The 26,457-nt window shown below is 41.8% G+C and overlaps 1 protein-coding gene across 3 annotated transcripts in view; it reads left to right on the forward strand.

The window, feature by feature from the left end:
- grin2db (glutamate receptor, ionotropic, N-methyl D-aspartate 2D, b) overlaps window positions 1-26,457 on the forward strand; it is a 79,885-nt gene that overhangs the window by 21,038 nt on the left and 32,390 nt on the right. For 2 of the 3 annotated variants that reach the window (XM_086077877.1, XM_086077875.1), the window contains exons 2-6: window positions 6,677-7,015; window positions 7,337-7,543; window positions 11,459-11,725; window positions 16,070-16,398; window positions 18,599-18,713. In XM_086077877.1, coding sequence (XP_085934003.1) covers window positions 6,728-7,015; window positions 7,337-7,543; window positions 11,459-11,725; window positions 16,070-16,398; window positions 18,599-18,713 — 1,206 coding nt within the window. In that variant the 5' untranslated portion in view covers window positions 6,677-6,727. Of the gene's footprint in view, window positions 1-2,399; window positions 2,468-6,676; window positions 7,016-7,336; window positions 7,544-11,458; window positions 11,726-16,069; window positions 16,399-18,598; window positions 18,714-26,457 lie in introns of all 3 variants that reach the window. The other variant, XM_086077876.1, reaches the window with a different exon arrangement.

Consider the following 26,457-nt stretch of genomic DNA (forward strand, 5'->3'; position numbering starts at 1 on the left):
TCAGTTTCACAATATTGCCGTTATCGTTAGGTGCTTAGTGTTTTGGGGTCCACAGTAATTCCTGCGTGACTGTGTTCATTGTGTTTGTGCTCTGCTGTTCTCCCGGCGTACAACAAATGGTTAATTAAAGGGCATTGGAATCTATGGTTCTGCTTTTCCAAATGCTGGGGCATTACAGTTACAAAGTAAGTATATTGTCCATTCAAAAACGATCACTTCAAAATTGCCCCAAATACCAAAGATGTGACGATGAACCGTGAGTAAGTGTTAACAGTGCAGTTTGAATTTTGAAACCGTTGACAGAAATTTGAGATAATCTTGGAAGCATGGTGGGATAGTGTTTAGAACAGATGCCTCATTGTTAGATGCAGGTTTGAATCTCATTTGGATCGTCTGTCTTTGGAGTTTGCATATTTTCCCCTTGCTCGCGTGGGCTCTCCAGCCCTCCTACGTCTCAAAACCATGCCATTTGTCCCTCCATTTTCTATTGCAGCGTTTCCATACCCTTTATTCAGCCAAGGCACACATTTTACATTCGAAAAATATCACAGCACACCAACAAACAAGAATGTTGCAAAAAAGTGTGAAATAATCATGTTCTTGTCTCAATGTACTCGCAAATAAGCTACTTAACTTGGTGTCAAATCAGGATGTGTTTAATTGAACGCAAAGCTATTATTCTGTTGTAGGAAGGGAAACAGGTGGATACACACACTTTAATGGAACCTTCTGCCGTTGAGTGGAGAGCGTTAATTGTTCTGTCTGTCATTACATGTCGCTGGCATATAGATGATTAAAAACATTTGTAGTATGGTGTTTAGAAATTATTCCAGATGCATTTATTTAATATTAGCCGTCCTCTAACTACATTCAAAGCTACAACTGATTTTGTAAGTTGGTTATTTTTTGACCTGCTGCTTTTTTGGTCTGGCACAATTACAAAGAGAAGATTAATGGACAGAAGTTCTAGGGTGTAACCCAACATGTTTGCGTATTAACAAGTAATGTTAGCGATACATTTTTCAGCCCTATTAGATGGGACGCAAAAAAGGTTTGAGAGGGTGCGCCGTTTTGGGATTTACACCAACTTGATATCAAAATAAAACTGAACTAATCAAAGAAATCTGTGTTCAGAAGTTTCTTCATTATTCTCCATCGTTATCCTAACAATAATTTGGAATTGTAAGGATGATTCCACCTCAAGCGTAAGTCAACCTTAAACATTTCTTGACAATAATATGTTATATGTGACCTCACTAGTGTAAACATGACATTCTGATTATTACATTTTTGGAATATGAGTTATGAAGCAAAATTCAGCCTTCACAGTTGCCCAGGGCTCATGCTTTTCAATTTATTTCAATACTCCAGCTCACCCACGACCCCATTGAGGACCAGCACTCTAGAAAATGAATGAATGGATGGACTTCTTTAGAGGTGCTCGGCGGTCCACTCTATGAGGACGACATGAGCTGTCGTTATCTGCATTGATCGGTTGTATTAGACTTTGACATTGAAGAGATTCTGTTTTACATGGCTATTCTGTGCAGATATGCTGCTCTATTATTTTTTATATAAAAAAAAATGCTGCTGAAAAAAGATTACATTTGTTGTCTGGGCTTCTGACAGTCAAATTACTTCTTCAACTAACAACACTTGGAGCTTACAAGCTCCAAGTGGGATATTTTCCTATCCCTCAATTTTCTCTTTCTGAAACACAATTTCTCCCTTTGCTGCTCCCCTTCAGAAGAAGTTAATTTGCCTTCAGCTACTTAAAAGAGCAATAAAGTTTCAAACTAGCGCAGGTGTTTCTTTGAGACCTGCACACATGCCAGCGACAGTTTCCTGTGGATAAACATTGAAAGTCTTAAGTTAAAGTGACTGTGCGGTGCAGTGCAGTTGAAACGGTTCAAATGTACTTTTGAGAATGCCTGCGTTAATGTTTGCCTGCTAATAAATACGCTCAGAGTAAGGCGCTCTTGAGTTGGCTTCTTACAATCGTTGGCATATTTGATCCAAACAAAATAGAATTGGAAGAAAGACTAGTGTAGCTATAGTAGGCTGCTTGTTGACAAAATAAAATACAGTGCCTGTTTGGATGCCGATATAATCACGATCAAGGGTGCGTGCACTACGATCAATCAAAAGTTTACAACGTCTGATTAGAATAATGCTAAACTCGGAAGGTCACGTTAGCAGCCCTTTGGAAAGAGATGTTTGTTATCCTATTTATTTTTTTGCAAGAGGGAGGTGGAGGGGAAAATGTGAAGATTTGCATGACAACAAAAGATTCATTGGCGGCAGAAAGTCAAGTGAAACAATCATCGTTCAACCTCAGCTTTCCTTAGTCTCTGTTTACTGTCAGCTTCTACACGCGCTTTTCGTTGTACTGTTTGCAGTATTCCAGATTGGATTTGCTGCAGCCAGATAATGTAGATGAGGATTTACTTCACTGCAGCCTTACTCGGTAAGATGTGATTGCATGCTCACGGGCAGTCTGTTCTGACAAGAAGTTAGTCAAACTTTATTTGACTGGAAATGAAATATTCTTGCATTTGAATTGTAGCTGAAATTGTTATCCGGTTTTCAAAATAATACTTGCTTTTTCCCCCGTGAATGTTGCGTTTCTGCAACTCTTTGTGGTAAGACTTGTCAATTTTATTATGGTAACTATGCATTGTACATTAACATGAGCAGGCCGCTGATATTGGGCCCCACAATCGAGAGGTTCTGCATAGGGGTTGAACTAATTAGTTGACAAGTTGGTGTCACTGCTCCACCTTCAAATTTGTCGCTTGAAATCAACTCATTGCTAACAGTTTTTGTTTGCGACATCTCGAAGTTTTTTTGTGTTTATGTCTGTTTTTTCTTTTTTTTAGGTTTAGAACTCACACTATTATCTGTGCATTTAAGAAAAGCATGTTCTGTTTATTTTTTATTCATTTTTGTCATTGTTTTCTTTTCTTTTCTTTTTTAAAATCCTTATTAATTGCATGACTTCAATAGTTAACTCACAATTAATCACAAATTTTATATCTGTTCTAAATGTACAATAAAAAATATAGTTTTCATACTCTTGTTAACATAAAAGTGCAAAAAAAAATGTTAGACTAGTAGAAATATGACCACATATTTTAGTTATTGATACAGTAATTTCATAATAATTTATAAAATTGAGTTAAAAGAAACACAGATTGTAATGGCAGGTTTTCTCTATGTTATTTATTTGGTTGTTATTAGCATATCTATGAGATTAATTTTTCATAAATCATTTCCAGTTTAATACATTTTGTAGAAACTTTAGTTTGACGTACGCTGCCATTGTTATTTACGTCGCATTCAGTGCGTCGTGACGTAGAATGGCGGCTGGCTCTCTGCCGAGCAATGTGAAACACCTATAAAGAAAGCAAAGTAAGCCTCCGTAGCGTTCCTAAAGGGACGATCAAAACTCTTGAATGCGCCTGGTGAATGACGAGAGCACGACGTGGGGTAGGGTGACTCTCCCGATCGCATTTTGTTTTTTTTAGGAACGTTACAAAGGCTTACCTTGCTGTCTTTATAGCCGTTTCACATTACGGTAATCACGCGTTAAAAAAAAAATACAGTATGTGGTGTTAAAGGAACTTTAAATTAACTCAAAATTGCCACACTAATTTTGAAACTACTAGTTATTAAATATGAATAATTTTGTAGTGTAATTCACCATAAAGACACCAATAACTTAAATGTCATGAAAACAATTTCACGTTTTATTGTGTCACTTTTTTGTGCCCTGTGTGGCCGCACATATCGTACATGCCAGAAACCGCCGCTATCTTCAGGGCACTGATGTTGGCCAATGGCGGACTTCTGTGCTCTACTAAATGCTTTAATTTGGGGAATGCACTCTATCGCTGCTGAGGGTACATACCTTTTTTTTTTTTTTTTGGTACAATTCCCTACTAAATATCTCATGAGAACACGCTGCCAGAGGACATTCACTACACTGTATTCACACTTCCAACAAGGCTGACTTTGGCACACATTGGCAGAGCTGAGCTGCGTCTCCCGAGAGTGAAATACCGTGACAAGCCGAACAGTTAACGGCTCGCAGCTTGGTACAGTACAGAATATATCTCCTTCAAATTATACGATGTACCATATTTCTGCCGCTGTTCTTCCCACCATCCTCCACGCCTTACAGCGCACCCAAAAAAAAAAAAAAAAAAAACTACAAATGCCTGTTTTTTTTTCTCCCTCCCCTCCTTCATTATCACATTTTTCCATTCTCTCTCACTGTGCATCTCAACACACCTCTATCCCTTTTATATACCCGCCTCACTCCTTTTTTCTTGAACCCCATCGCTGCGCGCGCACACACACACACACACACACACACACACACACACACACACACACACACACACACACACACACACACACACACACACACACACACAGTCCCGTCACTCAAAATATGAGGTCTGGCAGTGTATTTATTTAGGCGGAACACGTACACGCCGCCCCAGTGATCAATACCCTTTTTCATGCGTCTAACTTCACATTTGGTCCCAGCGCCATGCCTCATTTTTGTTCCCCCCTCTCTTCAAGCGCATCCTTGCTCCAATCTGGGGTCAGATATGCCATATTTTAGCCGTTTTCTCATTTTCCTCTTCCCACCTGAAAGACCGATGGGGGTCAAGGAATCATCAGACTGTGGCAGGGAGCGGGCTGGAGTTGGATGAAGATGGAGCGAGAATCATAAAGACGAGGAAAGGGCTTGCAAATGGAGGCACAGTGAGGGAGACTTACTTTTAGGGGGGAATGGCTGGCGGTGTTGTCCCGGCCCTTGTTAATCAGCGCAATTGTGTACGACGGGCGAAGGAATGATGGAAATCAGGAAATGGGGCAGTTTGAGGAGAAAGTAAGAAGGAAATGGAGAAAGGGAGGCAAGAAAATGGAAAACAATGCGATGCGTTTTAACCCCGTTTATCTCCCAGGTGGTCATTATCGTTTTGCGTCCTTGTTGGTGTGTACGTGCACCGTATTAACCCTCACATCTTGCTATCATTTAGCAACTCTGCGGGCATGGTGTGGCCATGCATTCATCTTGTGTGTACATTCGAATGTGCGTGGTTGTAGCTGGGTGGGAGGGTGAAGGGCGTCTACGGTGATCTTAATTGTTGTTATCATTCATGCAGCACAATAACCACCTCCGCCCCCGTCTTTGCCTCTGCTTGCTATTAACTCCCTCGGCCTGCTTCGCTCGAAAAGGCCCACTACTATTTGCAGCAACAGTTTCATCTTTTTCCCTGCTTTTCCTTCCCTTTCTCCAACTTTTTCCCTCCTATATATGGTCCATATTCCTCATCGTATGTGCGCTCCAGTGGCAGGACGTGCATTTGGTACCCGGGCCTGCATTTAAGATTTGATTTGAATTTTTATTTCAAGCATGCATAAAAAATAATAATAAAAAAACTAAACAAAATAAGAATTTTGAAGTCAAAACTTGTAAACAGCAGAAAATTATAAGAAGAAAAAAAAGTGAAGCAAACAAACATCATATTAAGCAACAAGAGATATAAAGTAAGACAGTCATCAACCCAGTCTTTGGTAGTACTAGTAAGTTCATGTTAAAAAATAAGTAGAAAGAAGTATACATTTTTATATTCCTACTTCGGTACCCTTTTATCTCCATTTCAATATCAAAATATATTTTATTTTATTTATGAATTTAAAATGTACTTATCCCATTTATTCTACCCATTAATTCTACCACTATCAATTATAAATATAGACGCCATCAATAAAACACAATATAAGAGTTCACAACTCGCAGTCATAGTCCAAAAACTGAAAAGTCCAATTGGATCATAATAGCAAATGGTATAAGGAGTGCACTTGCATAGCGTTTTATCTACATCATATGTTGCCATAGCAAAGTTGTCCAAGTCTCAAATTACTTTTTTGAAAACATATCAAAATGTAAATGGAAGCAGTTACACAGCTCGCTGCGTTTACCTACAAAAAGTTTCCTTTTTATTTTTAAAATAATTTACTTTATAGACTGACTGCTTAAAGGGGGAAGTCAAGCCAAATATTTTCTCTTAACAGTATGTTCTATGCAGCCCCACTCGTCTAAATAGTATTCTGGTTAATATAAATTAAGCAGCAAAATCCAGACGTTTTTAATCCATCTGAGGGGGCGGCCATTTTGCCTCTTGCTGTCGACTGATGATGACATCAATGTTGCTCAGGTCTCAGGTAACAACCAATCACAGCGCAGCTTCGGAAAAACAGGTGAGCTCTGATTGGTTGATGTCATCTTCAGTCGACTGCAGGAGGCAAAATGGCCGCCCCCCTGAGATGGATAAAAAGAGCTGGATTTTGCTGCACAACTCACATTCTAAAAATGTAATCTTAATCTGAATGTCATGTTTAGACTAGTGAGGTCACATATGACATATGTAGTCAAAGCAGTCATACCTTTGCGCAATCTCTGATCACTTTCGGTCGTTCTTTTTACCCGCCTCTCTATTCCTGTCTGTCTTTCTCTCAGCGACCTTCTTCTCATCTAATTCTTTTACTCTATTGATCTGGTTTAATGTCCTCCATAGTGGATATTGGAGGAAAAAGCATTTCAGACTAACTTAATCTCGCTTGTTTCTTCTCGTCCCTCGCCGACTCTCTCTTCCAGGCACCCTCTCTTCGTGCCATACATATCTGCCTCCCCCCTCGGCAGGTTGCCATGGTGGCCATACCTACTCTCTCTCTCCTCCTGGTCCTGGCAGAGTGGAGAGGCCCGGCGGATGCCTCCCCCCACCTGCTGCTGCGACCCAGCCCGCGGGAGCGCGACGCGGGGACAATGATGAACTTCAACATCGCCGTGATCCACGCCGGCGCCACGGTGCAGGCGGAGGCGGCGGTGGCCGGGCCCGGGGGACGGGTGCTGTACCCCGGCTTCGGCCGGGTGTACGGTTCCCTGGGGGAGAGCGTGGTCACCCAGTGGGGCTCTGCCAACGTCATCTGGCTACAGGTTGGAGAATGTCGCTCGACTCTCTGCTCATTCAGCCTCACTTGAAGGGAGGGGATGACAATGAGCCGCCATTGTTCAATATCATTCATTATACCAGCTGAATGGGAGCGCGCTGCTGCAGTTGTGTGAGGCTTTTCACAATGAGCAAGTCGGCTCTTTGACAAAAAAAACCCGTGTTGTTCACCTCATGCATATTACACGCACCCTCCATATCTGTAACACAAAGTCAAGACACACTGATCTCGTCTGGTAACTCTTTTTGTCCCCCCCCCCTCTGTGTTTACCCCTCTCTTACATCACTTCCTCCCCTCCTTCCTCAAGGTGAACGACAGCAGCCCTAAGACGGTGCTGTCCCAGCTGTGTGAGCTGCTGGCTGCGCGGCCCCTACAGGGTCTGGTTTATGAAGAGGAGAGGCCCCCGCGCACGGCCTGGGGTCCTCTGGCCCCCATGCTGGAGTTTGTGTCGGCGCAAACGGGACTGCCCATAGTGGCTGTAGGAGGGGGAGCGGGGCTGGGGAGGATGCCACAGGTAGGAGGGGGGAGGTTTGGCTTGGGTGGGGGAGGAGGAGATGTTTGGGGTGCGTGCATGTATGAGGGAGGGGAGGGGCTCAAAGGGATATGAGAGGGCGCAGGGCAGGCAAGTATAAAACGATGCAATTTTTTTCTACTTGGTTGAATTTATAAAGTGGACTGCCCCTAAAGTAGTACTAGGGATAGACCAATTATTGGTTGGGCCGATTATCGGCGCCAATATTCGGCATTTTGATGAATATTGGCATCGGCGATTTAAGGAATCATATACGCCCGATTAAAAAAATAAATAAATAAAATGGAAAGATTAATTGAAGGGAATAATTTATTAAAATTTTCATAGATACTTCTGACCTGAGAACTCTCTGTACCTTCTGTCTTTGTTTGAAATTAAAACTACATAAGTCAAATTTTAATACTCGAGATATTTTGAAATTTAAAAAAAGTTTATTTACTGTAGTTTTTATTGAACTTTTGATGACATGCTGCTGCCCCTGCAAGATTCCTGAACTTTTTGTTAGATTTGTAAAAGAAAGATGATTGACTAAGATTTTTTTTCTTCTAACTCAAATATTTTACAAACCCTGAACATTGCTCAGTAAATATATGCTTATAAAAGAGCTGGAGTTTGTATTTAAAAAATTTGGATGGCAGTATTTTCCCTTTTAGTGAAAATGAATATCGGTTCCAAATATCGGTTAACGCGTCCTTGACTACTAATAGTCAGTATCGGTATCGTCCATGAAAAAAACACATCGGTCTATCTCTAAGTAGTACAGTTCAAAATTTGACCACATTATTCTTCAGTTGTCACAAAAACGTTTCTGTATTAATCACTTTTATGGTTTACGACTGCATGCATTTTGCTTCTTCTTTGGTTGTTTTTGCAACCTCGGTTCAAAAGTTTAGTTTAGAAAGCATCCAATTATTGACTTCAGTACAAGCTTTTTCTTTGGCTTTTTGTGGCTTTGTTTGACACATTCCAAAACAAAGAACCAGCTTCTACTATTGGCTATAAAGAAGAAAGACAATATCAGTGCGACGCGTATCTCTGCGCAGGGGTGGGTTAGACCCGATGGTGGTAATTTTGCAGATCTGCAAGAGGCATTAGTGCGCCGATGTGGAAGCACATCTGTGTCGTGATGTGGAGACCAACCTCGATCGTTTCTGCTGCCCCTCAAAGCTGTTCCACCCAGTGGGGTTGTTCAAAAAATATAATACTGTACAATGATTCAGAGGGTTTTATTCCCACTCTTCACATATTTGTGAATTAAATAAATCACACTAGACAGACTGGCAGTCTGCCTTGCGGCGGTCGCTTAGACCAGTATTTCTCAACCCTGGTCCTCGGGGAACACTATCCAGCCTGTTTTCCATGTCTCCCTTCACCAACGCAGGTGAGGATTGTTATCAGGCTTCTCCATGAGCTGATCATTGGAATCACCTACATTGGAATAGGGAGACATGGAAAAGTGGCTGGATAGGGTTCACCGAGGATTAGGGTTGAGAAACACTGGCTTAGACGAAATCTGAGCAAGCATAAGATTTAGATCGACTTTCTTCCAATAAATTCTGCCCAGTTTGACGGAAACAAACCGGTCTGCCAAATTGGCAAATATGCACAGCAAGCCTTTCGCTGATACAAAAAAACAAAAAAAAACAAATCAGGATCCTCCAGATTTTGCGCTGCCATCTATGAGAGTAGAGCCCTATAAATTTAGAACGTTTAGAATGTCGTTACATTGGTTTTACGTCTTAATATTAAATTTGGCTACATTGTTTTTACACATTTATGATAATGAGCAGATTATTTGTTAAAACGGGTTTTACAACAACTTTTACTTCCAGGTTCAAATGAACAGATGATGTTGTTATTATTTTGTGGGGTTCCGTTCCAATCACATATAGTGACTCAAATGGTCAAAACTCTTAAAAAAAATAAATCCTTGATGTGCACTAATATTTCTATTAATCTCGAATTAATACATAACCTCGTATGTCATGCTTTGTTCAGCTGTCTATTATGAATTGAGGCGCTGTGGTTTGACAATGCAAATAAGAGCGATAGAAAGGGACGGCGGCTTACGTAACCACGGCGACTGGGAATGTCACAATGTTGTGTATGCTCTCGCTGAAGACGACAAAGGTTTGGGGGAGCGCTGGCGGGGCGAGGGCGAAGCTGAAGGTCAGGCTTGCTGCAACTCGCCAGTGTTTGATCTGTAAATGGCACCAACTGGGCCTGTCGCGCCGTCTGTGATGTTCCGGGTGGGAGGAAGCCATCGGGCAGACGTGACTATGCGCGAAGGAGTTTGCGGACTGAGAATCTTCACGCCGATGGGTCACTTGCTTCTCACAATACAAATCACGAGAACTAAAGTGTGAGAAGATGGCCGATGGCAAGTCGCTTGAGCATTCGATATTCTCGATAATCCAGCTTGATGTCCGCGTACTGGTACGGCCTTTGTTTTCGCAATTACGACAAGTCGTCCGAGTGAGACCGCTACATGTTACTCGTGAGGCAAAACTGCATTGGTTGACAGCTACATGCTAAGAATTGCTAGTAAACATATTTTTATGTATACTTTTTTAGTTTTTAAAGGTACTATCGAGCACATCACTACTAGTAGCATTGGTAGCATGATGCTGCTTTGTCTTATTAGTGTCTATAAAACTATAAAAATATACAATAGTTGAATGCAGTAGTGGGGAAAACAATACTAGTAACACCGACATGCTACAAATGTGCCCTAGTGCGCTGAATTGTCGTAATATTTAGGGACAAAAGAGTGACTAGCAAATCGGTGATACAGCTCTCGGGAATGATCTCGTTCTTAGTGCCGTCTCTCTGCAGTGAGCGGCGGGTGCCCGCTCCTGATTGGGATGCCAGCTGGTTGTTTTTACTCGTCTTTTTTCTGTTTAAAGCCGCTTGTGATCAGTCAAGATGTGTCGTGGCATCTGCGTTTCCACACTAAGCAGAAGGGGGAATTTGGAGGTTACAGACATGCAGCACAAAACTGGAGCGAGGGAGAAACGAGAGAGCATTGCTGCGTTTATATCGCCTTATTTGGATTAAACACAGAAGACAATCAGTCTTCTTTCATTAAGGACTACAGAAATCAGTGAACAATTACTGTTGATTTGATGAAATCAGAGGATGTAGACAATTTTAAATAAAAAAAAATGGCTCCAAACGATTACTCGATTATTAAAATAGTTGTCGATTATTTTGATAATCGATAATTTGTCGATTCGTTTTGCCAGCTCTACACTCTATGTAAAATAATAAAGCAATATAAATAGTGTATTTGTTCTGATGTATTTTATTAAATTAGTCATTGATGTTACACATACTTTAATAATAAATGATAAAACAAAAAAAACGTTGAAATAGGTTTCTGAGCCTAAAGGACTGGATCTGGGAAAAGAGACACATTTCCCGTCCCTAAGCTGGATATCACGGATATTGCATAAATAAATGCTCCAACGACTTTCCATCAAGGCCAGCATTTGCGCTTTGCCAGTGAATTCCATTGCAGCACTTTTGATGAACTTCCTTGAAAGATGCACTGTAGGCTCGCGCCGTCGTCCTCCCTCCCCCCCTTCCTGCCGTGAACATACTTTTTTAGAAACACTCCCATCTGGACTTCACAGGAATCTGCGCGACAATCCAAGATGTTTTAGCCCTGCAGCTGCACGAGCTCCATTAAAACTTCAAGCCCTGCGACGCCTCAGCGTTGTGCATAAATAAACCCCTTTAGTCTCCAGAGTTGAAACGCTTTAAAGTGATACCCTCGCGCATAATGGCCGTGTTTTAGCCACACTTTTACACCAGGGTAGGGATTTTTTGTTTCTTGTGAGTTTTTTTTTTTTTTTTTTTTTTAACCTTCTCTGCTGCTGTCTTCTCCGAAATCAGGAATCAGGTTCCATCTTCCTCCAGTTCAGCTCCTCTACGGCCCTTCAACTGGAGGTCATATTTGAGGTACTGGAAGAGTACGACTGGACCTCCTTCTCTGTGGTGTCCACGCGTCACCACGGCTACCAGGAGTTCCTGTCGGTGGTGGAGGGCCTGACGGACGGCTCGTTTATCGGCTGGGAGAAAAAGAGCGTGGTCATCCTGAACGTGACTGACGACCCCGGGGGTGCGCGCACGCGCAGGTTGCTGAAGGAGAACGAGGCGCAGGTGAGACAGGGGGGAGCGAGGGGGGGAAAATGAGGGAGGAAAGGGGAGGAAGTGCCGCGACTATCATTGAAAGGGGGGGGCCCCCTCGGTCACAGGCGGCCTCCCGGCTTTTTCCTTCCTTCTTCATGTCTCCCTCGGTCCCTCCGCCTGGCTCTCTCTCCCCCCTCTCTCCTCTATCCCTCTGTTCTGCTCTCTCCTCATCATCCAACACATTCACAGTTCAACGGTGCAACAAAAACCATAAGTCACTCTGGCGGATTTGTCGACGGTTTGTGGCACGAGGCGTTGTATCAAGAATTATGGAGTACGCGCTGCTAAAGATTTAACACACTGCTTGCTTCCTTGTTCCCATTTAGAAGCTGCAAGATTGAGGGGGGAAGAAATTCAAACAATAATAGAGTTGGAATGGATTTTTTTTTTTTTGCAAAATGCAAAATACAGTTTGAAAAACTTGAAGACGATAATTGTAATCCTTGCCCTAAGAGATACAAGATTGTGATATGAGATTAAGATGGTTGTACACGAACCCACAGAGGGATTTTATCTGCATATTGCACAAGTTACTTAATTCCGTGATCTTTATCTATTTTCTTATTATTATGCAGAAAGTTGTAGGTGTACAGTTTGACATTTGCCACGCTTTGATAATACTGTGATCTTCAAAGTTTCTCTTTCTCCAAATAGTGATTGGGGGCGGTGTGGATGAGTGGTAGAGTAATCGTCTCCCAACCCAAGGGTTGTGAGTTTGATCCCATGCCATTGTGACCACATCGAAGTAGGGATGAATCGACTTAATTTGATATATCGTCATTTTTAAAAGATGGAATCGTTGAAAATTTGCTAAATCGTGAAATTGAGTTTTGTCTTCTGGAAGATAAAAACCTATTGTTTTTATGTTCTGTTACATCCAAATGTTTTTGTGAGTTGTAATTTTGCACAAGTGGCAGAATGCTGGATGAGTGGTTTACAAGACATGTTTGCATTTTATTTAACTCTTCCAAACCCCAAAATATATAAATACATTTTTTATATATTTTTTATGGTAGAGCATTTGATAAAGCCTCTGAAATGAAGAGAACGGTTGAAGCAATGGTAGTTATTGCAAAAACGGCCAGCAGGTGGCAGCAGAGTATAAGAGATCAACCAGGACCATGTTGCAACAAGCTCTTTTCCCCTGTGTTTTGAACTGGTTTGTGAATAATGATTAAACTTAGCTATATTCTAATGCTTATTTCTGCAAAACAGAAACAGATAGAAATATACTTTTTTCCCTGATGAAAGAAGAGACTCTAATCTTTCTCTAGGTAGGTTCCATGTTTTTATAGCAATAGAACAGAATATTTTGTGGACCTTGCAAAATCAGTCATAATCCAGTAAAACAGCCGGGAGTGAAGGGGGTTGCTTCGGTGAAAATGGATGGGAGTGAATGAGTTAATTGTGGTATTTAAGCACAAACTTTAAATGTTAAGTTTATGTTAAAATTGATTTAGAATCAGTATACATTATTGTTGTCTGAACATTTTGCACAGGAATTATTTTTGAAACCTTTTATAAAAAAAGGTTTGTTGGGTTTATTCGATTAAAACGTATTAAAATCGTAATCGTCCTGAATGACGGGAAAAATTGAGATGATATTTTTTTGGCCATATCGTTCCAAGCCCTGCATCGAAGTATCCTTGAGAAAGATACTGAACCCCCAGTCGTTCCTGATGCTGCAACCCTTAAGCGAATGTAAAGCATCGTGAGGGCCTTGCAAGGTGGAAAAGCACTATGCCACACTATGAGCAAAAAGTTGGACTTTCACCTGAAAAATACAGAAAATGGACTCGATTGAGCGTTTTCAGTCATGCATGTGAATGGAGTGTGCGGCGGCAGGACATTTTTCAAATGGCGCATGTCAGTGTAAAATAGCCCAATTCTAAACGTAATACAGCGCTTAATGCTTCGTTTGATTTCCTAATCAATTCTCCAGAGATCATGTCGAGCTTAAACAGATGCGACATCATCTTGCGTGCGCTAATTCAACTTTTTAAAATATTTATACGGTCTAGATGATGGGCTCTTTGTTGAACAGAGAAGAAGTGAGGTCATTGCTGAAAAGTCATTTTGGCAAAGCCGTCCGGCTGGGCTCTAACCTTGACGGGATCGACTCATGGTTTTGTCTTGTACCTCATTGTCTTGGTTTTGCCTGCTGCGACCGCCTTGTTCCTCTCAAACGGCCCATTCCTCAACTTGTATACACCTGCCTCCATTAATCCTCCTTAAACTCCCTCTTTGACCTCCTGCTACTCCTGCTTAAAATTACACCTATCTTTTGTCTCCTTATTCCTCACTCCCCGCGTGCGATTCTTTGCCCGGAGACAAGCTCACATTCCTCCCCTGCTGCCCTGCACGCCTCCATGTCGACACGTATCCGTGCGGCCATTCTTTATTACCCGAGTCCGGTCCGCCGTCCCTCTTGCAGCATGCCTTCGGTCAGGGTCGCAATGTCATCGCTAATGTGCCGGCATGGCCACTCCAGCGCTGTGAAATGCTGTGTGTTTGTGAAGGGCACGTGTTTTGTATTTCCAAGGCTGCACTCTGCTAGTGTCGCCGTTAATATAACACAGTGCCTGCGGCTTGTTGCCTACATGCAGCTGTAGCTTTTCTTTGAGATGCTCTCCAGTGAAAAGGCTAATAAACGCTTGTGATCGTTTAGCGATGCCGTGTGAGTTTGCATGACATGCCGGCCTCTCTCTCCCCCGCTCTGCCGCTTCCTGCCGCATGCATTTTATGCTAATGTGCTCTATGTTGTGGCTAAGGATGTGCCAAAAAAGCGATTCTTATAAAAATCGCGATTCTAGTATGTATGTATATTTTAGTATGATTCAGAATCGATTTTTAAATGTCCCAAAATTGATTTTATACTTGTTTGTGCCTTTATTGGGAGCGCTGTTCATGTTGTACACGATTTGGCCACTTAGGGGCAGTGTGATTCCGCACGTTCTGATATACTTAAGTTGTAGCCACATTAGAGAGTAGAAGGAAAAAGTCACGATCAAGTTATTCCAATAAAAGTTTGGTTTTTTTGCAGCGTAGGAAGAGCATATGGCGGTGAGTAATGTTAAGATGCTTCTCTGTATACATTCCTGAAGCTTTTTGTATGATTAGCCATTCTTTTGAGTGCTAAAAGTGCCGCGGGTAGCGTGCTAATTAGCATTAGCGAGTCGGACTGTATTAGATCATGACGATTCTTTGCACATCTATAAATTGAAGCAGAAATCATTGTCAATCTAATTATTTTGAACCAAAAATTGTTCTGAATTGAAAATCGATTCTGAATCGAATCGCAGGCCCAAAAATCGGAATCGATCCGAATCATTCGACAGTCAAAGATTCCCACCCCTTGTTGTCGCCGCCCCGGTCTCGGGATCAATTTTGACTTGAATCTCTCATGATATATCTTTTGTTCCATTCCTCCTGCAGCTTCTGCCTCGTCAGTATTTCTCTCGCTGGCCTCTCTTTCTCCATTTTCTGTGTGTGCGTTTATAACACAGATTCTCTCCTTCCTCTCTTAATTTCGTCTTCCATTCTGTATTTCAGCGTCGATCCTCCCCTCCCCCACCCCCCCCCCCCCCCCCGTCACTCACATCCACTGCTTAATTCACTAGAGGTTTACTGGCATGCAGGTATGATTGTCTTGCCAAACCATTACAGTTGAAAATTCAATGAAGGTGCAATTCTCAAAATGTGCTTTCAGTCTCTCGATCCGCTTCGAACCCTTTACAGATCCCTTTTGGTCAATTTCCACCCTCCTCCCGTCCATCCCCCGGAGCTCCGATGCTATTGCTGATGATTTTTTTTCCCACTGTTGTCTTCCTTCTGTCTTCTTATTCATAGCATTCACAGCATTCTCTCACGCCATCTTACGCAAAAATCGTTTATCTCTCCAGGCCGCGATTTGACCAAAGTGTCGTCTTTTGCTTTCCCTTTCCCACAAATGTTCTCCCCGTTTCCATTCTCACAGGAATGACTTATGTTTTCCCATCTCCGATTAGTTCCTTCCATTCACTCTGCTTTCTGAATAATACACCTGCTCGAGCTTATCACATCACTTTACCGCTGTCTCTCCTCCTGTTCTCACCCGACACCTTTGATATCTCTCAATATGGCCTTGCCTATCCAAGCTCCTCCTCCCCTCCTGTTCAGGTGCACCCCTGCTCCAGCTCTGTCTTTCTCCCTTACCTCTCCAACCCTGTCTCTCTCCATGTCTCCCCTGTCCCCTCCTTATCTCACTAGCTTGTATGTGTGTGTGTGTGTCTGCCCTCCTCCCTGCTCCCTCCCCGCTTTCCTGCTGTCCTGCAGGTCCGCTTGCTGTACTGCTCCCAGGAGGAGGCCGAGCTGGTATTCCGAGCGGCCTGGTCCGCGGGTCAGGCCGGCCCTTCGCACATGTGGTTCGCCGTGGGGCCAGCTCTCTCAGGTTTAGGCATGGAGAACCTGCCCAGGGCTCTGTTTGCAGTGCGGCCCCAGGGATGGAGGGACGAGCCCCGCCGCAGGATCGCGCGAGGGGTGTCGGTGCTGACGCACGGGGCCGTGGCCATGCGCAAAGATTACGGGACGACAGGCGGGCCGAACTTTGTCACCAACTGCGCGACGGATGCCAATCAGACCCAGAGAATGCGGGGCAGGATGAGGTGAGAAGGAGGAGATAACTTTGGATGAAACACTCTAAAAACAGTTGGGTCAAAAAAAGGGACCGAAACAACGTTTTGGGTATTCACGTCACCCAAAAAGTTGGGTCAAAATGAATAACCCACAAAACAACCCAAAAAATTGGGTCAAATTGACCCATAAAGTGGATCGGTCCGTTTTTGATCCATTATTGGGTTACTTTTGACCCAACTGTCTTAAGGGTGTAAATTTTGACCCAAATGTAATAAATATCCCACAAAACATTGTTTTTCTGGTTGTTGTTTATTTTTTATATACAAAATGACCCAATTTTTTGACCCAAGTAAAGGATGTGACCAACATTCATGAATTGTTTTATTTCATTTACTAGCAAGCAAATATGGTCAAAAAGGGCACAAAACAACTTTTTGGGTTCGCTCTTTAAGCCCAAAAATTGGGTGAAAATGAAAACCCCACACAAAGAGTGGTTGTTTAAAAAAAAAAATGCATCTTGTCTACAAATCTATATTGTCCTGTGTTTTTCTTTTTTAAGACAAAAATAGACTAGTTTTCGGCGACGACTGCCGCCTTCTTCAGAAGCTGTCAAACTGACAGTTGTGACGTGTCTCGTCGGCTTATTAACCATATATTAGAGGTGTCACAGAACAAATACAGCGAGCAATAAGAAAACACAATATAGGTACAATAATTAAGCCACACAAAAAAACTAAGGCAGGAATTAGTGCATCCAAAGGACATTATACATCCAGACAATAAATGCAATGCAATATATGAAATTCCCTGCAAAACCTGCAATAAAACCTATGTTGGGGAAACGGGAAGATCTTTCAACATGAGAAGAAAAGAACACCAAAAGGAATGTGACAAACAAACAGCAACACATTACACCATAGCAGAAAAGAAAAGGGCAACACAAGAAAAACCTCAAATCCGCCATATCAGATCACTGCAAACGAGAAAACCACATCATGGACTGGGACAAAGCAAGCATCATTGGAACAGAAGAACAAAAATACGAAAGATGGATAAAAGAAGTAGTATAGGTCAGGAAACGAAACGGGGACCGGACACACTAAACGGGGACGAAGGATCTTTTCAACTTTCCCCACACATGGGATCCACTTCTCTGGAGATCATCGAGCGACGGAGGGCGTAGTCGGCGTGGAGCGTCACATGACACGTCACAACTGTCAGCTTGACCGCTTCTGAGGAAAGGCGGCAGTCGTCGGCGAAACTAGTCAAAGTAAAGCACAACCTTTTTTTGTCTTAAAAAGGAAGGAAATGAGTTGGTGGCGTGCCTGGACGGGCTGGAAAGAATACGGGCGGACCCGCTGAACTTGAGTGTCAGTGCGGGCACAAAGAGGAGATCTGAATTTTGGAGCTGGCTACACTCCATGCAAAATAGATGTTGCTGTGTCTGGTTGTGAGTTGGCAAAATTTACCCAGGCATCTGTAGCAAGCAGACCATGTCTCATGTATATTAATGACCCCCTTTAATATATTCCTCATAGCCTGTGCAAACAGACAGCGGCGCACTCTAACAGGTAGCCCAAGTGGTCGTGCTTATCATCTCCGTTCATTTTTAATGCCAATCATTCTCGCTCCGCATAGATACTGCCAACGTCACATCGTAAGGATGGATTAAGCAGGAAAATGAGGCAAAGATGTAATTTATTAGCTTATTTGCCATGACATTTGTAAATGAATCACAGCGCAAGTGCGGCAATTAAAGGGGAATGATTAATAGATTGCTCTCATTTGCTTATGAACTACGTCCAGTTAACAGATGATGCTCTCCTTGCCATTTTTATTCGCACTGCTATCTGCTGTTCAGTTTCTGCAACTGCACGCCGCCGCTCCGCATAGCAGCTCTGAAGCCGGCGTCTCAACACCGACAGACAATTAAAACGTCTGTCCAGCGGGATTATCAGACAAAAGAACTTATTAGTCACTTCGCAGTCCAAATCCCCGCAAAACATTATGCCTGACTAGTTGAGCATAGATCTAATCACCAAATGAAGTCTGACAGCCACCAGACAGGAAGTGTTTGCTTTTATAATCTTTTTTTTTTTTTTTTTTTTTTTTTTTTTTTTTAAGAGCTCAGTATTGTTCATTCGGAAATGTCATCATCATTGCTCTTTTTTTTTTTTGCTTTTATAATCTTACCGTCTCTCCCTGTCTCCTGCGTGTATACCCACACAGGTACTTCAGCAACATCACGCTCGGTGGCCGAGATTACTCCTTCAACGCTGACGGATACCTGGCCAATCCTTTCCTGGATGTTATTTCCTGGACACCTGGCAGAGGATGGGAAGATGTAAGGACATGACATCAGTTTTTTGTTCTTGTGTGTGTGTGTGTGTGTGTGTGTGTGTGTGTGTGTGTGTGTGTGTGTGTGTGTGTGTGTGTGTGTGTGTGTGTGTGTGTGTGTGCGTGTGTGTGTGTGCGGGTGTGTGTGCGGGTGTGTGTGGGGGTGGGGGTGTGTGTGTGTGCACGTCTGATCACTGATAGCAAGAAAAGCTCCATCCAGTTGTTTTAATGTTCTTGTGAAGTATTTTAAATTTAGCACTTGGGGGAAAAAAGTGTTGTTAACAACACTACCAAATTTGAATGATAAAAAAAACGAAAAAGTGATGCTTGAAAAACATGAAAAATCAAGCCGTTAGTCTCCGTTCTCAAACGCTCTAAGCAAACCAAACACTACTGAAAAATGGATGTTACTTCATCAAACAGCTTCTTCTTTTTTTAACACCTACACATTACTATATGTCTGAGCCACAAAAAGATATCTGCTTAAAGCCTCAGGTTGTTAGAATTTGTCGCACTGGGGCTTTCCATGTGATGATGAGAGGGACTAGCCTAGCCACCAGCTAGCTTGCGAGCTAAATGGCTCCTGGGGCTGCTCTTGGCCGGCAGATGGACGCCGGGCTCATCTGTGGCGTTGCTTCCTAATCTTTGCTTGGGAATTTAAATAAATTCAGAGCTGTTTTGTAAAGCATGGAATTCAGAAAAGATGTGTTTTTGGAGTGTAAGCATAGTTAGCTCGCTGGCTAGCTACCTACACACTTTAGTAGCAGAAAACCTAAAATTACCTCAGATGACCAACTGATGTACTGGTACTGAGGTCTTATATGAGCTGTTATATAGTGGCAGAGGTGGGACTCATGGACACACATTTTAGCAATGCCCCAAAAAATTTACTACACAGAAATCACAAAAATGTCAACGTTATATCTCCACAATTCAGTATCGGTCCTGTGTAAATGTCCGTATTTTCACGATTTCAGCATTCATAACATTTATGTATAATTTATACATATTTAGAAACAAATTTCTGAATTTATTCGACAGGGTCTTTAATGTCAGTTAAAAAAAAAAAATAGCAGATTTAATTGCAGTGAATTTGACATCCGTATGTTGTTGTGATGTTGCCCTTGATGAGAAGCTGCGAGGGCATAAAAGCAGCCAGAGGAGAATTTGTGCTGATGTTCTTGTGTGTTTATTTCCTTACATGCTGGATGAACAAATCTGTGCATGCAGCATTGGCATGTAGAAACATAAACCTGACAGTGAGAATCGGAAAGGTCACAGAGGTTTACGTTCACGTGAAGTTCAATATTTCTCCAAGTGCCCAAGGCGGTAGAGAGATGCCGGCTGCATCTTTTCACTGCGGTCTTTCTGTATCTGCACTTGGGCTGTGAGAAAACTTAACGGTTTGATCATTTTGTACAAGGGAACCTAAAAATGTACGGAACCATTCTTTGTAGGGAGGCTGGTCGATCTCCATTTTTTTCGAATTTAATTTGGAAATTGATTTAGTCCATTCCAAGGTTAAACTGACATCATAAAAGCTTGATTAACTGTGCAGGCAATTTGAAAGAAACATTTTAATCTTCTTAACAGCCATACAGGCGTTAAAAAAAATAACCACTGCAATATTAGTTTGGTGAAACACTTCTTAAACTGTTAATCTGTTATCTTTAATGATACATTAAAAGGGAGCAATAATAAAAATGGCCTTTTGTCGCAAGTGACTAAAATAGTTAATCTCTACTGTAATACACATGATAAATCATGTACTTATCAAGTATAATGTACATGATAGCATGAATAGAAGCTAGCTAATTGGCAGTTAGCTGCAGCCAGTACTCCTTTTTTCCCCCCCCTCTGTGTGACGTGTGCACTCGCAGCAGACAACGAGGCGCTCTAAAGCTACTGCGGCAGGAGACTATCCAAAGGGAAGATGCATTTTCGGGGTGTTGGCATAGCTAGCTAGCTAACCAGATATCCGCTGAAGGTGCTGAAGTTGTTAAATAGTAGAGGAGCGGTCAAAAAGTCAGGACACTGAAAACATGAAAAACAGATGAGCACATGTTTTCATTTATCTTCCAACATTTACTATGTGATCAGAAAAATCTGTGAGTTCACATTGCACTGTTTTTAATGCTGGCTGAACTAAGCTCAGATCACATTGAGCTTCATGCACTACGATGCTCCGACCTTTTTTGCACGACAACTTTCCGACCTTTGGGGCGTTGGCATTTGACGGTGTCATGCATTTGACACCTTCTGCGGGAATTAAAAGAAATAAATTGCGTGTGCAAGAGTCTGAAACATGAAGTAGCATTAGCAGCAGCAAAAAATAATTAAATGTCTGTCCTCAGGTGCTGACAAATTGTTTACGCTCCAAATGTTGTCGTGTTCATCCTGTTGGTAGTGTAAGAATGATTACAGTCATCAGTAAGCCTCGCAATGTGGCATTACGACTATGCAAGAGTTGTATTCTGGTGCAAAATGCACCTTATCTTCAATCAATAAGAAACAAATTGCCGCGCTGTAGTCGTAAATATGTACTGAGACGTTTCTTTTTTTCAAGGTTCATTTTGAAAGAAATAAGAGAAAGCTGCTCTGATCAGTAGAAGCTGATTGTTCTCATTTGTTGCCTGCATCTAACATTTCATTTTTTTTTTCTTTTTTTTTTTTTGCATCTAACATTTCAAATGGAATTCAAATTGCTGTGCGTATAGATTGTGTGTATGTTCCGCTTGACATATGGTTCTACAGAGCTGGCGTTTCTTTTACAACGCCTTGTCATGTTTCCCCTTCCAGTATGACGACCGACTATTGTTTTCACGCTAGTTGGAAAAAACGGAGCCATGCTCATTTTGTCAACATGATCGCCAACATCGTTCTAAACAAGAGGAACCAAACACTGTACAGTACAGTACGGTATATGCGCACAAGCACAAATAAAGACATTGGAGGTTCTCAGCTCCCCCGCTGGTCTTAACAGCCCGCCAGAGTCCAGTCACTGCGTGCGGTCACCTGCTGACTCCTGCCACATCTCTGAAATCCCTTTCAATTAGATGCTCCTACGCAGGTCCTTCGACTCAAACCAAGGGTACCATACCCGCCCGCGCAAACACACGCCTTGACACAGGCATGTGCGTATGCACACAAATGAGAGCGCAATCTGTATGCGTGCTCCCTCCTCGCCTGGATTCCCGACTGCACACAAACACACAAAAAAAGCGGATAAGAGCCTGGTATCTGCCTACGATGCACATCCACACTGTTGGCGCCCGCTGAATATTTAATGTTCGCTTTACAATGACTGCACCATTACCTAAAGCCCCGCAGGAAGGTCCTGCCTCGGCTGCTGAAACGCGGCTACTGAAGGTTGTCAGGCGTCAGCGAGGCGCCGTTAAGCGATGGGAGAAGCGCACACAGATGCTCCATGATTTCTACACAACGTTAATGACCATTTACAGTCACCACTTAAAAGAGACAGAAGGTATAGTACTTCTTAGGTAGAAAAAAAGGAAACTTTCAGTGTTTTTAAATTCCCGGGGGGGAATGCAACGGTTTTATACATTCGTGGTAGGCATTTGATTTGACTCAATACCCACGATTGACAATAGGGAACATTAAGAATTCATTGATTGTTGTTTATTCAAGGCAGCACTTGTTGCATGGTACAAACAGCCTTGGTTGACATCAGTGCTTTCAGTATTGGTAAAGAATTACATATTTATTTCAAGAATAATCTGTGTACGAGTGGTAGGCACACTTGGATTGCACAATATTGGAAAAACGTTGGGTGGATGCCGCAAGAATCTTCCTCCAACCCTTGTCAACAAAATAATTTCAGGTCACGAAAAAGACCTTGACATGTCAACAGAATTTCCATCCGCATCGACAAAAATTTTGTTCGGGGGGAATACAGTCGTTAGAGGGCCCCGGACTGAAATCTTGCGTGGAGCCACAATTTCGTCATGGGCGGGTCCGCTGGAATGTATCCCTTACAAATAAACAGGGGCTTACTGTGTTCACTTTTGATCGGTCTGTATGGTTGCTATCAAGTGATGGGTGAAATGTCTCTCTGGTCTGAACTCCTTTTTCTATTCGAATGATATATTGGACCATCTCTAATATGCTTGCAGTGCATTATAGCAGAGATCTGCATGGATGTACAGTAGTAGATTTTTGACAGCAAATTAGAATCAACAGCATCATTATTGGTTGCAGCCCAATTTTTGCATCAATTTCACCAAAACAATCAACACAATTGTCAGAATTTATTACTAATTACTCTGTCTATCCCTCATGCACTTGGACGTTTTTTTTTTTTTTTTCCTTCCCCTGACCATATTTCCTGAATAATACTGTAGTTGAGAACGCACACATTTCTGTGCTGGCTGTGAGTTGTTTCAATGCCTGTTGCTCAGCTGTGGCGGTAGTGCCAAGCTGTCAGTGTAGCAGCCTCCTCTTCCTCTCGCCGTCAATGTTTGACTTACAGACAGTGTGCGCAAATCTGCCAGGCTTTTCTCAACCCGCTTAAGCAGCCACTGTAAACTCCGTCTCCACTATATTCATGTATTCTTGTGTATGTGGCCCTCAGCCTACAGTACATAAGCATACCCCTTTAAAAAAAAAAAAAAACACACACACACACACATTGTGGATGTCGCATTAGTCACGCTTGTCGCAACGCTTAAAGGTGACTTTTATCATCAGGTGAAACATGCACAATTGTCAAGTGATGCTGCAAGACTCGATGTGGTCGCTTTCCAGAGCCTTAGCATTCCACACGAGCATATATGACAACACAAAGAGGCAAACAAGAAAGCGAATTTCACATGCACACATTTGAAAGCGACAGAGCAAACAAAGCAGTGCGAGCTCAAAGCATCAATGAATCGTAAAGCTTGCTCTGTGGTGAATATGCATTTCGAGCGGACCAGCGCCCGGGGGCATAAAAACGCATCCATCAAACCGAGGCAAATTGACAAGGATGGAGATTTCTCCCTGCCGCTGAGCCACCTCAGCCACACTCGTTTCTTTGCACACCAGCAAGCGCACAGTGGTCGAGCGGAACCGAACACATTTACACTGGCTGTAAAAAAAAAAAAGAAAAAAAAAAAGTGCAGATTCTTCAGCTGATTACGGCTGGCAATCAGCCCTATCCAACATTCAAATACAGTCCGAGTTAAGGCGAAAAGTTATTCAAGAGCCATTTGGCATTGCGCTCGCATCACACAATAGGCTGTTTAAAAAAATATATATATATATATTGAAATTCTTTCAGCAGAAGTGACCATTTGACATTACACACTGTTACACCCACAGGAAGCATGAACCCAAATTAGAGTGCAACTGGATTTGCTTAACTCAAACTCAGCAATGTGGACTAATTGAAGCAAATTGACTTTGTGCTAGCCACATTTATTGCATTTATATATTTTACACTGTTGAGTGTAATGAGTAGGACAAAAGGATTGGGCCTGGCGTCTTGGTTTTTAATGAGTGAATAAAATCGTACAGTATAGCTTTACAAATGGGAGAAGAATACCAGTAGATCTCATTTAATGTTTTAATACCCTAGAACAGCATGTTTGCAACAATTCGCTAGATATTTCTTGCTATTACTTGACTGTCTTTGGGCCATCTTTTAGCCTGCTTTTATCATATCAACTCTCGCGTATCCGGGGGTCCTCTGGCAGCAACCTTTCAACTCATTTGCTCCCCAAAACGTATGAATATGTTCCATTTTAAATATTACCATGCTCCCAAAGACATATTTATAAGTTTTTTTTAATGCTAGAGCATACAGAAGGCTTTGATGCAGCCTCAGAACTGAAGAGAATGCTTAAAGCAATAGTAGTTATAAAAACGGCCAACAGGTGGCAGCAGACTATAAGAGATCAACCAGGGCCATGTTGCAACAATCGGTTTCCCCCAGTTTTTAACAGATTTGTTAATAATGAAGAAACTTTGATATATTCTAATGCTAATTGCTGCAAAACAGAAACAGATAAAAAATATACTTTTTTTTCTCCTTTTAGTTTGACTTTTAAGTGATCTCGTTGAATCTTTTATACTGTCGTTTAGTTTTTAGCTCCTTTTATTGTATTGTCCTTTAGCGTTGCTTTTAGCCTTTTATTTTGTTGTCTTTTAGCTTTTAGATCTTTCTAATTAGTTGTCTTTTAGATTTTAGCTCCAGTGTTTCTTCATTTGGGTGGTTTTCCTCACATGTTTTTTCTGTGCCCCGCCATGTCTTTCTACATTGTTCTCAGGTTGTGTGTGTGCACGCGTGGATGTGCTTATGGGGATGTTGGGGCGAGTGGGTGTGTTCTTTTTTTTTTTTTAGTATGGATGTTTTCATTATACAGCACTTTGAGTTGACTTTTTATATATAAATACATTTTGATGTAATTGAAGCAACTCCGCAAATTGCTTTGGAGTAAGCAACTTGCTTGTTTTGTTGTGCTAACTAACATTGTTGCCATACATATCAATAATGTATATTTTAAATGACTGTATTAGCCCAAAAAATACAAGTTGTGCTTTTTACAGTGTATTATTGCCTAAGTTCAGTTAAGTTGTATTTAATTTTTTAAGCTTAATATATTTTCATTAGTTTGTTTTTAAGCATTTATTTAGTTACGTTTTTTATTTACCTTTTATGTGCAATAATTGTATCATTATTTAAGTGCAGGTGTTTTTCTTTCCATGTATTTAAGCACAGTGTTAATGTTAAAACAGCAGTGGCTTATTCAGTTGGTATGCCTTTTAGGAATGAAGCCTGTTTTGTTGTTGAATAACCCTCAGGCCTAATACGCTAGCATAATGTTGGCCATTATGGCGGTACTTGGAAAGCTAATTATTTTTTTTAGTTTGTGCTTTGTGTAAAAAAATAAAATAAAATAGAGAAACACGGCAGTAGCGTACTATTTTTTGCAACAAAATATTCCTTGTGTTTCTTGGCCATTTGTTCAGGCTACTTCTATTAAAATGTCTTCCATGCGTTTTATTTGTAATGGAGAAGAGACTTTGGTGTTCTTGTTACAGGTAAAAATTATCTCGTATAACCCGAAACATTTCTCAGAAAGAAACTTTTTTTCGCTTTTAGCACCTAAGTGAAGAAAATTTCAGAATCCCGATTTATTTTTTAATGTGCACCTCATACAAACATGCAATTGTTTGCAACACATGAGTCAGTGCGCAGCGCGGCGGGTGCTGGCTAATGGCTCAGATAGGCTTAACGCATGTTGTCCCCGGTAGGTCCTTTGCTCAGACTATGATTGAAGTGTTAGATTTTAATTGCAACAGATACATTTTTAATGAAGCACGGGCTTGAGGGGTGGGGTTACACGTCTTATCCAATTTTCATATTTGAGCAGCTGATACTGGAACATGTTGCTGGTATGATACTTGAATTGCTGGAAAAATGACATCAAGGAGCCATTTCTTGTGCTGTCCCGTGTAGCTGCATTACATTTTACTCGCAGCCATAACGTCAACGTTATTATTATGTGGCTCAATATATCAATGCATGATGAGTGCAACAAATCTGGATTACGAGTCTGGTGCCATCAATCAGCCGTAGCCTTTGCATGTGCATGAATTTGCCAGGTAATTGCGCCCGTCCAGCATAACACGGCATGACAATTATAATTTAGATTCGTAAGGCGAATGGCACCGATACCTGTAACAATATAATGGAAACTACCAGCACGGCCATGCCTGCAGTAAATAGTACCTTTATGGAGATAATAACG

Source organism: Leptonotus elevatus, chromosome 6, assembly GCF_054856555.1.
Source record: "Leptonotus elevatus isolate MCC_2025b chromosome 6, RoL_Lele_1.0, whole genome shotgun sequence".
NCBI lineage: Eukaryota > Metazoa > Chordata > Actinopteri > Syngnathiformes > Syngnathidae > Leptonotus > Leptonotus elevatus.